At 31.6% G+C, this 13,628-nt stretch overlaps 1 protein-coding gene across 3 annotated transcripts in view; it reads left to right on the top strand.

The window, feature by feature from the left end:
- The window catches only part of LOC147073686 (HEAT repeat-containing protein 6), a 46,110-nt gene that overhangs the window by 13,777 nt on the left and 18,705 nt on the right, over positions 1-13,628 (top strand). For 2 of the 3 annotated variants that reach the window (XM_085944132.1, XM_085944131.1), the window contains exons 4-5: positions 1,473-1,679; positions 5,926-6,207. In XM_085944132.1, coding sequence (XP_085800258.1) covers positions 1,473-1,679; positions 5,926-6,207 — 489 coding nt within the window. The remainder of the gene's footprint in view (positions 1-1,472; positions 1,680-5,925; positions 6,208-13,628) is intronic. The other variant, XM_085944133.1, reaches the window with a different exon arrangement.

Below are 13,628 nucleotides of genomic sequence, written 5' to 3'. Positions count from 1 at the left end.
CGAGCAAAAACACGCTGCGCGAGGCATTGTCGATCGACGGGCGGAAAGCAATTATTTAATTACAGAGAAGTCATTGTTTTATTTTATTGCGTGTTCAGTTTATCGCTGGTTGAAGAATGTCGTCGTAAATTTTAATTACAAGCCCCGAAATAATATAATATTTTTATTGCTTTGTTATGAGAGGCGCTGTAATAATATTTATTTTGTGCTGCTTGGGCCGCTTATAACATAGGTGAAGGGTAATGCGCGGGAAGAGACGTGTGATTATGGTTATGAATAAACACTGCATTCGCCGACTTCGCGCGCCCGACGCGTCTGTGGGCACCATCGCTAAGCCTTAAACCTCTCGACCTAACCGAAAAAAAAACTTTTATTTTAAACGGTACATGTCCATTTCAAACACACGCGTTAACATGATCTTACTCCCTACTTCAGTTATAGTATGTCAATTTATGGCTACGGCCGTATGTTGTAGCTTAACCACTGGGAAATGCCAAAAGAAATGGCGTATTTCAAAAAAATACTACCTCATTCTTAGTTTAATAATTATTATACAACAATCATTATTCGTCGTATGTTCATCACATTTGAATGGTCAAAGACATAGCTTATAATCAGTGTCTTTAGAATTATCTTCAAATGTGTTAATCTTGCCCATTTTTTGAATAATAAAATGCCTAATTCTTGTCAAATTTGGGATCACAGAGATTATCAATATAATTTTTTATCGTAAATATTTCACTATAATAATGTCAACATAAATTTTACTAATGGTTTTATAAATGCGTTTAAAAATTAATAAAAGTAAAAAATCTTAACACCACTGCTCATGGATGTACTGAAATATGACTAGGATTCTAAAACATTAGATTGAGTGGTTTTAAAGAATACTATTTTATGTAACAAAAATACTTTATGCAGTCATCAAATGTTTAAAATAAATATAGAGGATAATAAGGCTTCAAAATTATATAAAGGAATGTCCAGGATCATGCTTTGAAAATACCATAAAAGCTCCATTTTGACCTACGCGGCGCACGTCCCCCCTTAAGTAGGAATTAAATAAATTTTATATGAGAAATGGATTGCCTCTGCCAGGCCAACTATCAAAGCATTGACTAATTTCAAAAGAATCTTAAATGACATAAACCATTATTTCACAGCACAACTAGAGTAAATCAAATTATTATCAGGAATTTATACAAATTACAACACTTAATTTACCACCATCCATTGCAGTGGCAAAGGATGGAGGTAGGCTGTGTAGATCTGACATAAATAGCACACATTAAACTTTTTAAGACATACTTATTTGTTTTCATTGAACGAAGAATACAAATTACAAATTCAATTTTCAGTTATCTATTGTTTACCTCCCACCAATAGACACTATTTTTTACTACTGCATGCCTACTTATTTGTGTATTTGAATTACTACGTTGACTTGACGTAATGTATGGTTTCTATTTCAGATGCTAATATGTGCGAGTAATATACTTTTCCAAATATACTCGGTGAACTGTGATATTGATAGAAACCTCGGAGAAGTGATTGGAGCGTGCCGATGTTGGATGCTGTACTCCCTCGAAGGTTGCGAATCGGTCAAACCACACAAAGTTATGCCATCTCAGCAAGCCATCGCTGAAACACCTTTAGGGCCTTCCAATAAAGGTGGAAAGGTAAATTAAATATATTTTATCGTATACTATAGACTAGTAAACGAAATGATCTGTAATCCATCAACGAACAGAACATATGGCCGTCAAATACATGATATTATATAGATTTGTTTTCTTACATCTTAATTTTTCATTAACTTACTAACCCACTAAATTTAAATTTTCATTTTAACCCTTAAACGCTTACTGAACTACGTATAGTACAAACTTTAGTTTCGCTCTTTTGAGCAAAACAGAAATCAATTTTACCATACATTTTTATATCAAAGTAGGAATCATTATTTCAATTTTGCAGATTGATGTCATTGTAAGTTGTGGTCGTTGTCAAACAACGCAAGTCGTAGATGATGTATATTATGTATGAGCCGGAATTTGGCAGTTATTTTTTAACGGCTAATGTCTTCAAATTTAGTTTTAACCATAAAAATATTAGACATTGATCAAAAAAAAAAGGCTCTATATTACGACCGTACGCCCTGGATAAACGTCAGATTTCTTTCTTCAATACTTGAAAGCATCTAAGCGAGATTTTTTGAGCATAGACAATCATCGAAAAAACCGCTATTATATGGCGAAAACGCTATTATAAGCGTAGACAATAAGTACAAATATAAAAATCATTTACAATGTAAGTATAAAATTCAAACATTTTAAATTAATAAAATTCGCCGTTTTCAAAAATCAGTATAGCATAATAGAGTTCGCCAATGCATTTCATAAAATTTAAATAATTATAAAGTAACCTAAGACATTCGTGCACACACCAAAGCGAATTATTCGCAGCGAATATTCGCCAATCAAGCTCGTATTGGCTTACGGGAAAGAGCATGCGACGTTCAGATTTCGGAAGGGAATTAAGTTATTATCTTACAAAGTTCAATATGGAGCGCTGCGATTGTTTGACGTTTCGGTATCGAGCATTCAAATAATATATCAATAATTTTATATTATCATTGATACAATTATTTGTCTCCGACACTGCCATCCATTCGCATTTACCACGTCAAAATAACCCGAAAAAAGCACCCGAATCGATATGGAAGGTCCGGTCAAAAGAGTCTAAAAAAATAGCCAAATATATGACAAATTGATGGCTTTCATTGTATCTTTTGATCCCCTGCGTGAATAAATGTTACGTTTGTTCATTAACAACAGGTAAGTAGGGAGCATTACAGCGGCATTGGCTTTTTTTGAGACTCTTTTGACCGGACCTTCCGTATCGATGGCGGGTGGTTTTTTCGGGATATTTTGACGGGGTACCTGGTGAATATTCGCGTTGGTTTGTGCGAGCCTTAAACCTTCATATAAAAACGCTCTAAATAGGTAAGTAGATATGCGAAAATAAAGAACATTTTTCAAAATAACGTTATAGATAACAATATTTTATATATAAAATTGAGCCGTGTTAACTAAACGACATTGTTATAATTTCAGATAATTCCGACTCAAATTTGATCAATAAAATAAGAAATACGAGTGATAATGGCTTGGATGGCTTGTATTTACTCTTTGATTAGTGATTGTTCTTATAAGATTGTAATATTTATATCCATAGTCATTATTCCGTATTAATGCATAACCGAGAAAATTAAGATTAAAAAAAAATACGAGGTTAGTTTGGTATAATATTTAATATGAAAGATAACATGCTTCATGAATATTTATGATAGGTATATTATGCCGAAAGGTAAGTTTTAAGTAGGAAAAGTGGCATTTAAATGAAAACCAGCGACGTTTAATTTCAATCAGTGTGAGCCGTTTTATCGAGGCTGTTTGACCGGGCCATTTGTTTGTGGAAGCGAAATGTTAAATATCATAATATCATAAACTGGAGCCTGTTTTATTTATTATACATTTAATTAAATATTATTATCTTATAACAACCATCACTAATCAAAGAGTAAATAAGAGCCATTCAAGCCATTTTCACTCGTATTTCTTATTTTATTGATTAAATTTGAGTCGGAATTATCTGAAATAATAACAATATCGTTTAGTTAACACGGCTAAATTTTATATAAAAAATATTGTTATCTCTAACGTTATTTTGAAAAATGTTCCTTATTTTCGCATACTTACCTCCCTATTGAGAGCGTTTTTATACAAAGGTTTAAGCACGACTGTCTTTGTGTCAAAGGTTACTTTATAAGTATTTAAATTTTATGAAATGCATTGGCGAACTCTAATATGCTATACTTACTGATTTTTGAAAACGGCGAATTTTATTAGGTAATTGAAAATGTTTGAATTTTATTCATTGTAAAAGATTTTTATATTTGTTCTTATTGTCTACGCTTATAATAGCATTTAAGCCATATAATAGCAATTTTTCAATGATTGTCTATGCTCAAAAAGTGTCGCTTAGATGCTTTCAAGTATTGAATAAAAAAATCTGACGTTTCTCTGCGGTGTACTCTCGGTAAATTGAGCCGAAAAAAATATTACTGGCTTTTATAAGATGGATTGATTGATTATTTATGATAATATAATTGTTAAAAATAATGTCAACACAATATTGAATACAGCATTTATATAGTACAAAGTGTTTTTGGGTGAAAATATAAAGAAAAAACTATTAATTATTTGTCCTGGAATCACACCTATCCATTGTATGAGTATATATTTTTTATTAAAAAGAAGAAAATCATCCATTTAAGGGTGCTTTCTTTTTCAAGTGCAAGAATTGAGTTTTTAAGTCATGTTTTCGTAATTTTGCTATTACAATTAAACACCTGGTTTGTCGTCTATCCTTCACCAAGTTGATGGAAATGGTAAGAGTCTTGCGTATTGCTGATCAAGAATATGTAGTCCTAGAATATTTGTATTTTTTGATTGTACATTATGAATTTGGATCCATAATGTTCAATTTAATTCATTGATTTAAATATGTTACGAGGGTGGGTCAATAAGTCCTTAGAAAAGCCGACAGGTGGCGCGACTAGTACTGTAAGCGGTTTGTTTTCATGCAGCGGCACTACCGATTCAGTATGCTGCGAAGTTTCAATCAGATTGGTCGGGTTGTTGTGTGTTTCTCGTACATTTAAAAAAAAATTTGCTTGTGGAAAATGGAAAAATGGAAAATGGAGAAAATTGAGTTTAGAGCTGTTATTAAACATTTTAATATAAAAGGGTTAACAGCAAAAGAAATAAAAAATGAGTTGGATTTAGTTCACGGCATATCTGCTCCTTCACTTGCAAACTATTTATAACTGGTTAAATGAATTTAAATGTGGTCGTACATCAACAAAGGATGAACCACGCTCAGGACGTCCTGTAGAGGTGACTACACCAGAAATGATCAATAAAATCCACGATATGGTGTTAAGTGACCGAAGATTAAAGTTGAGTGAGATAATTGAGGTTACAGGGATCTCAAAAAGTAGCGTCATTTCTATTTTACATGACAAATTGGGCATGAAAAAAATTTCTGCAAGATGGGTGCCGCGTTTGCTCACAGTCGACAATAAACGCAATAGGGTGGTGGCCTCTAAAGCCCTGTTGTCGCTCATGCAACGCAATCCGGATGAATTTTTTCGTCGCTTTGTGACTGTAGATGAAACATGGATACACCACTATACTCCCGAGACGAAAGAACAGTCAAAGCAGTGGATTGCGAAAGGCGAACCATGTCCAAAGAAGGCGAAAACCGTAAAATCAGCTGGTAAGGTTATGGCTACTGTATTTTGGGATGCACGTGGAATTATTTTCGTTGACTATTTGGAAAAAGGAAAAACAATAACAGGGGATTATTATGCATCTTTATTGGACCAGCTAAAAAACGAAATTGAAGAAAAACGGCCTCATTTAAACAGGAAAAAAATCCTCTTTCATCAGGACAATGCCCGTGTTCACACATGTTTACGATCAATGGCTAAAATTGAAGAATTGAAGTTCGAATTGGTCGACCACCCACCGTATTCGCCAGATTTAGCCCCCAGTGACTTTTTCCTTTTCCCAAACTTAAAAAAATGGCTAAGTGGACAACGTTTTTTTTCAAATGAAGAAGTCATCGATCGGACAAATGCTTATTTTGAGGACCTTCCGAAAACTTATTTTTCTGACGGTTTAAAAAAAATTGAGAAACTTCTAACCAAGTGTATTGAGCTCCAAGGAGATTATGTTGAGAAATAAAAAAAAAATACAAAAATAAAAACTGTTTTAATGCTTTTTTCTAAGGAATTATTGACCCACCCTCGTATGTACATTAAAATTGTTAAGATGGATTGTTTCAATGAAATATTTTCAGAGAATGAAATTGCGAAAGCATCGAAATTCTAAACCGATAAGCAGCTGGAAAGAAAATTCAAATATGGAAGACACAGCCAGCAATACTAACCATAGTGCAGGGTTTTCTTACACTGCTGCCAACTCTACAGTCAGTAATTTCGACAATGTTGCCATTCCTCATTGGGCTGTCACCAGTGAATCAGATATGTCTGATTCGGAGAGCAGCCGACAAGCTAAAATTAAATCATTGCAAGCAAAAACACGATTGGCTGCACTAAATTTACTCACCATTGTGATTAGGGTATGTATTAAAAATTAATATTCAATTAATACTATGTACAAACATTACGATAAGGTTCGATAGTTTGGGCAAGAAACAAGATAAAGAGGGATGGGTGTCGAAAGGGATAAGACAAAATAACAAGCTCGATCTAAACTCCGTGGATGATAGCAAACACAGGCAATTAACATATTAACGTGCATACTTTTTGCGCACAAGAAAAAATCACATTTAAGGTGATGTCTCTAGGTAAAGTTGTTATCGAAAAATAGCTAGAAAAGTTTATTAATCGGTAAATATATATTCAAAAGTAATGAGAAAAATAAAATAAAAAATTAAGAAGTATCATGGAGTTCTATATACCAAAAATACATGTGAAATTTGGTACATTTCTATCGGGTGGTAAGAATGAATGACATTAGATTTATTATCAAAATTACGATAAAAATGTACGTAAATCTATTACCCAGGGAAACGCTAAACGAAAATTGGAATTTATTATATCCTTATATCTTTTTTTTCAAATTTAAAAAACATCGATTTAGAGGTTAGAAAGCACGCAATTAAAATCGAAAAATCTCGGCAGACGCAATTAATCGCAAAAAACGCTTAGCGTTTCTATTAAAAATATTATTTATTAATTTTTACGGCAGTTATTTAAATTTAATCTTGTATTTTTGTATATTAACGAATCGATAGAAATCGAAACCATAATAATTGCTCAAATTGGCAACATGTTAACAACACTTAGCCGACGCTTGGCCGTCTGGTGCTGCCATCATGGAATTATTTGGAAACAAAATATCTCCATACAAAATACACACACATACCATAACATGACGTTGAAAATGAAACTCACACAAAGACATCACAAAATAACATTTCTCTGCATTTTGACAATAATCAGTTTATCAGTTTGAGGCGAAATTGCCATATGAATAAAAATAACTTAATAATTGAAATTACAATATTTACTTAATTTACGTAGAAACCTGCCTATATTCAAAATTTGAAACTGCGAATTATTTGCAATTAGTATTTGCTTAAATTACAACTGTTTTTTATCATTATTTATGATAAAAATAATCAACAAAATAAACAAATCTCGCATTTTAACATATGGTAGCATTCGTGCTCTCGATCGAATATCGGGTTTATAACAATTCTTCTTTATTTGGCCATTATTATATTGTTTGAAAACAGGAAGGAATCGACTCATCAGTAACATTTTTGTCAAGTAAGTAAACTTTTCAGTGTATAATAAATAATATTATTATCGTACATCAAAATGACAAACTATGTAACGCAGTTTTGATTGTCAAACAAACATTCAAAAATTATTTAAAAGAGTTACATATACTGTATTTTCAATCACCATCATACATTTATCATCAATATATATTATTTTAGGCGTAGACTCATCGTTTTCGTAAAATTATAAATACTTTACGTCTGTTTGAGGTTATGTTTATGACAAATGTCATCGAGCCTATCTTGTACGTTTTGTAAATTATCTAATAGATAGTGAATTTCTTTCATTCGCATAATATGATTGTAGAACCGAATTCAATAAAATAAAATTTAAATTTCATTCAAAATTACTGAAACTTGTCTCGAAAATGTATCTCATAATCATCATTATAATTATTCACAATGCTATACAATGTAACCAATGATTGATTATAATCAAATATTTTATGTGCTTTCAAACACGTGTCCGTGTTTTTAACACAACATAATCGTAAATTGAAAACGTTATCTACAGTGATAAGTTTGACACGAGTATATGAATGTAATGAGGTTATGTTTTTTTGTTTACATATAGATAAATCTTTTAATACTGATGAACTCGACGAAATATTGGACGACAGTGACTGCGAAGTCGGCGACGGTTACGAGTCCGACAACAGCGACGACATTTACATTCGACATTTACAACCTTCGACATCACAATCCAGGGTTCTTCCCTGGTTCACAAAATGGTAGGTTTACAATTTTCTTAATAATATATTTATTGGTTTTATATACCATCCGGTCATACACTAGATTCATTTTCATTACATGCTTTGGCATAAAAACAAGAATTCATTACATCTTGTACACATGATGTAGCGATTGTCTCGAATGAGGAGTTGATGGTTTGAATAGTAAACTTCAATCAAAACATATTATTGCCCATCATTATTTGTATTTTTACTGCTAAATACTTGAATTAATGAGGAAATATGGATTATGTAATAATATTTTTTTTCCTATTGTTTCAGTATGCCGAATGCTGGTCCAGAATTGGAGGAAGATTTGTTGGCGAGAGGGCATGTTGCTGACAATGTCCTCAGCTCCTTTTTCGAATACTTCAACCTCGCTCTCTTCGAAAAAATAGCTGAGCAGACAAATTTATATTCAGCACAAAAAAGGGACTTGTGGTCGGTGAATACGAATTCGAAATTCGTATTCACCGGCATCCAAATTATGATGGGTACATTAACCCTTTGATTAGTATCGCCGCACGTATGCGGCGACACCGTAGTGATCCAAATAGAGTATCGCCGCGTATGTGCGGCGACACCGTATCATTCGAAATTTTCAATAATAATAGATAATAATAGAATAATTTCGATGTAATTATTATTTACAGACAACACAAATACATGTATCATCAATTTTTAGATGTTATTACAAAATAAATATTTGTTTCGAGTGAGAAAAAAATACGTAAATAAACGCAACTATTACGAACAAAATCTAATTCCGTAAAATTCCTACATCCCCTTTTATTCTCTTTTGAAAAAAAATTTAAATTCTACCATCGGAAACAGATGTTCTGTCGAAGATTCCAGGCCCAAATTGGAAACAACTGTGTTCAAAATTTTATAAATTATTACGAAAATATTTTTTTATGCATAGCATTTTCAGTTCTGTTTGGATCCCAAATATGTAGAAATTCATTTATACATATAATATGTCTACAAATTATTATAAAAAATATTATTTTCAAAAGTTTCCAATACAGCTCTATTTTGTTTACATTTAGATAACCAAACGCGGCGGCGCGACAAGAATAAGGGCCATACATGTGTCCCACATTTCAATTTTTTTCACACTTGTTGACAGCTTGATTGCTTTCGGGTCATTAGGTATCGTTGTTTCAATCACTCAAGAGAGATTCAAATATTATGCCGATTTTAGGTAAACCTCACCCTCTGCACAACCCTTAGCAAAATATTTGGATATTATTATTAAGTTTTTTGCTTGAAGTCGGATTGCATGCATTGAAATTGGATCGCGATAATAATTATTCGATATTATTTATTTTGTGATTTTGCCATTTTATATCTATTTTTTACTATTTTTATTACACAATATATTATAGCGGTGTTTCCCAACCAGTGTCGCGAGAGCAAAGTATAGTAAAAGCAAGGTCAGTTGTTCTCAACATTTTATAAAAATATAAATTTTTATAAAATACTAGCTGAAGTACCCGGCTTCGCACAGGGTCGCTTCGTGGTTATATTTGTCTTAGATATTTGAAAAATAATAATAGGTAATTATTTTTTTAATATTAAAATATCTTTGTAATACAATATGGCAATATGAAAATAATTCTAATAGGAGTAAAGGTCAAACATAAGAACACTAAATTAAAATCGAATCCAAAATATGAAAACGTTATTAATGTTATTAATATGTAGTAAAAAAAAAATCAAAATTGGATGGAACAAACAAACAACAAACTTTGTATTTTATATAATAATAATTTAGATACCTTCGCAGGTGTGCGCACAACAACTGACAAAAGTTTCATCGCAATCGGATGAATGGTATAGGAACGCATACGAATAGTAGAAGAAGATGATTTTCTAAATCAGAAATCTTCGTGGGCACGCGCATGACAACTCACCAAAGTTTCATTGCATTCGGATTAATGGTATAGGAACGCATACGAATAGAAGAAGAAGAAGATGGTTGTACTAATTCAAAAACCTTCGCGGGCAAGGGCACAACACTTGATCAAAATGTCATTGCAATCGGATGAATGGTATAGGAACGCATACGAATAGAAGTAGAAGATGATTTTCTAATTCAGAAATCTTCGTGGGCATGCGCACGACAACTCACCAAAGTTTCATTGAAATCAGATGAATGGTGTAGGTAGGCATTCGAATAGAAGAAGAAGATGATGGTTGTACTAATTCAGAAACCTTTGCAGGCGTGCGCACGACAACTCACCAAAGTTCCGGATGGATCCAAAAAAACGGATGAATGGTATAGGAACGCATACGAATAGAAGAAGAAGAAGAAGGCAGTTGTACTAATTCAAAAACCTTTGCGGGCTTGCGCACAACAACTGGTCAAAATTTAATCGCAATTAGATGAATGGTATAAGAACGCATACGAATAGAAGAAAAAGAAGAAGAAAATGGTTGTATCAATTCAGAAACCTTTGCGGGCGTGAACACAACACTTAATCAAATTTTCATTGCAATCGGATGAATGGTATAGGAACGCATACGAATAGAAGAAGAAGAAGATGGTTGTACTAATTCAGAACTCTTTGCGGGCGTACTCACAACAACTGGTCAAAATTTCATCGCAATCGGATGAATGATATAAGAACGCATACAAATAGAAGAAAAAGAAAATAGTTGTAACAATTCAGAAACCTTTGCGGCGTGAGCACAACACTTGATCAAAATTTCATTGCAATCGGATGAATGGTATAGGAACGCATACGAATAGAAGATAGAATAGAAGAAGAAGATGGTTGTACTAATTCAGAAACCTTCGCGGGTGTTGACACAATTACTGACGAAAATTTTATTGCAATCGGATGAATGGAATAGAAACGCATACGAATAGAAGAAGAAGAAGAAGAAGAAGATAGTTGTACTAATTCAAAAACCATTGCGGGTGTTACCACAACAACTGACGAAGGTTTCATCGCAATCGGATGAATGGTATAGGGACCATACGAATAAAAGAAGATAGAATGAAGAAGAAGAAAAAGAAGAAGAAGAAGATGGTTGTACTAATTCAGAAACCTTCGCGGGTGTTGGCACAATTACTGACGAAAATTTTATTGCAATCGGATGAATGGAATAGGGCATACGAATAGAAGAATATAGAATAGAAGAAGAAGAAGAAGATGGTTGTACTAATTCAAAAACCATTGCGGGTGTTACCACAACAACTGACGAAGGTTTCATTGCAATCGGATGAATGGTATAGGGACCATACGAATAAAAGAAGATAGAATGAAGAAGAAGAAGAAGAAGAAGATGAAGATTTTTCTAATTTAGAAACCTTTATGGGTGTACATACAACCACTTACCAAAATTTCATTGCAATCGGATGAATGGTATAGGAACCATACGAATAAAAGAAAATATAATGAAGAAGAAGAAGAAGATGATGATTTTTCTAATTCAGAAACCTTCATGGGTGTGCATGCAACCACTTACCAAAATTTCATTGCAATCGGATGAATGGTATAGGAACGCATACGGGACAGACACACAGACAGACATTCATTTTTATATATTAGTATAGCCTATACTCTTCCCGCAAGTGCAAGCAATAAGTTTACAAAGTTTTATTGCAATCGGATGAACGGTATGGCTGCGCATTAAATACGAACAAACAAACACACAAATATTAATTTTTATATATTAGATATATTTTTATAAAACTATATTACTACTTGCATAGTAAATTATGGTCAAATAAATTGAGTGATTCTCAACATTTCATAAAATGTTTTTTTTCTAAATAATTTTACCTCAGACTTTTTTCGAATGATTATTATTACACCTATTATAATTATTTTGATTGTATAATAAATTTAATTTTCTACAATTATTATTATTATACTTACTATTCTTATTTTGGTTGGATAGTAAAATATTGTAAAATAAATTCAGTGGTTCTCAAGATTTTATAAAAAGATTTTTTTTTCTAAATTCACCTCATATATTTTGTTCCAGCGATTGATATTCTACTATAATTATTTCAATTATATAGTAGACTATAGCAAACCAGCGGTTTCCATTTTTTGTACTTTATTTAATTTTTTTTCAAATGTTTATTATTATTCTGTTCTAATTTTGATTGGATATAATGAAATGAATTTAGCGGCTCTCAACATGTTATAACAAGAAATCTTCTTCTTAGTGTATCTCACATTTTTTTTCATTGATTGTTATTTTGCCCTGCTAAATTTCAATTATGAAAAAGTTGTTCCTGTCATTTCAAAAACCTCTAATAAAATTATGATAAAGTGTAAACAATAAATGCATAACAATGATAAATAGTGTACTCGTGCAAGACAGAAACTGTTGAACAGACTGATATATTTCAAGTATCTACCTAGGTGAGTTTATATAATAAGACTTTATCTATACCTACTTTCTTTTGCAATATATTACAACATAAAAATATTCTTTTTGGTGATGAGAGTCAGAAAATATGTTTTACTATATTTTACTATGTAAGAAAAACAAGAGTAGCAAGTGTGAGATAAATTTAGATAAAAAAATATTTTTATAAAATGTACTGCAATTGATTTACTATAGTTTATTACACAATAAAAATATTTTTTATGAGACCTAATTACCATTGGGAAAAGTGCGGGATAAATTTAGATTTTTTTTTTTTTTATATAAATTGTTGAGAACCGCTGATTGATTTACTATATAGTTTATAACGCATTCGAAATAACTACTATAATATATAATAATTACCATCGGAATAAGTGCAAGATAAACTTTGAAAAAAATCTTTTTATAAAATGTTTAGAACCACTGAAATTGATTTTTATTATGTAATCGAAATATAGTCATAGTATATTACCGCAAACACTGTCTTTTTACTTAGCAGGGCAAAATAATAATGCTTGAAAAAAATTGTGAGGTAAACTGAGAAAAAGATTTCTTGTTATAAAATGTTGAGAACCGCTAAATTTATTTCATTATATTACTATCCAATCAAACTAAGAACAGTATAATAATATCTAATCATTTGAAAAAAAGAAATTTCTTATAAGCACAAAAAAAAATGGGAACCGCTGGTTTGCTATAGTGTACTATATAATCGAAATAATAAATTATAGTAGAATAACAATCGCTGGAACAAAATATAAGAGGTGCATTTAGAAAAAAATATCTTTTTATAATATCTTGAGAACCACTGAATTTATTTTACAATATCTTACTATCCAACCAAATTTAGAATTATAAGAAATTAAATTTATTATGCAATCAAAATAATTATAAAAGGTGCAATAATAATCATTCGAGGAAAGTCTGAGGTAATTTTTAAAAAAAAAAATTTTTATGAAATGTTGAGAGCCACTGAATTTATTTGACTATAATTTACTATCCAAGTAGTAATATAGTTTTATAAAAATATATATTTTATAAAAATATATTTTTATAAAATGTTGAGAA

Source organism: Rhyacophila brunnea, unplaced genomic scaffold (assembly GCF_057557595.1).
Source record: "Rhyacophila brunnea isolate RB1 unplaced genomic scaffold, BYU_Rbru_1.0 scaffold_17, whole genome shotgun sequence".
Taxonomy (NCBI): Eukaryota; Metazoa; Arthropoda; class Insecta; order Trichoptera; family Rhyacophilidae; genus Rhyacophila; species Rhyacophila brunnea.
This window is presented reverse-complemented; position numbering and strand designations above follow the sequence as displayed.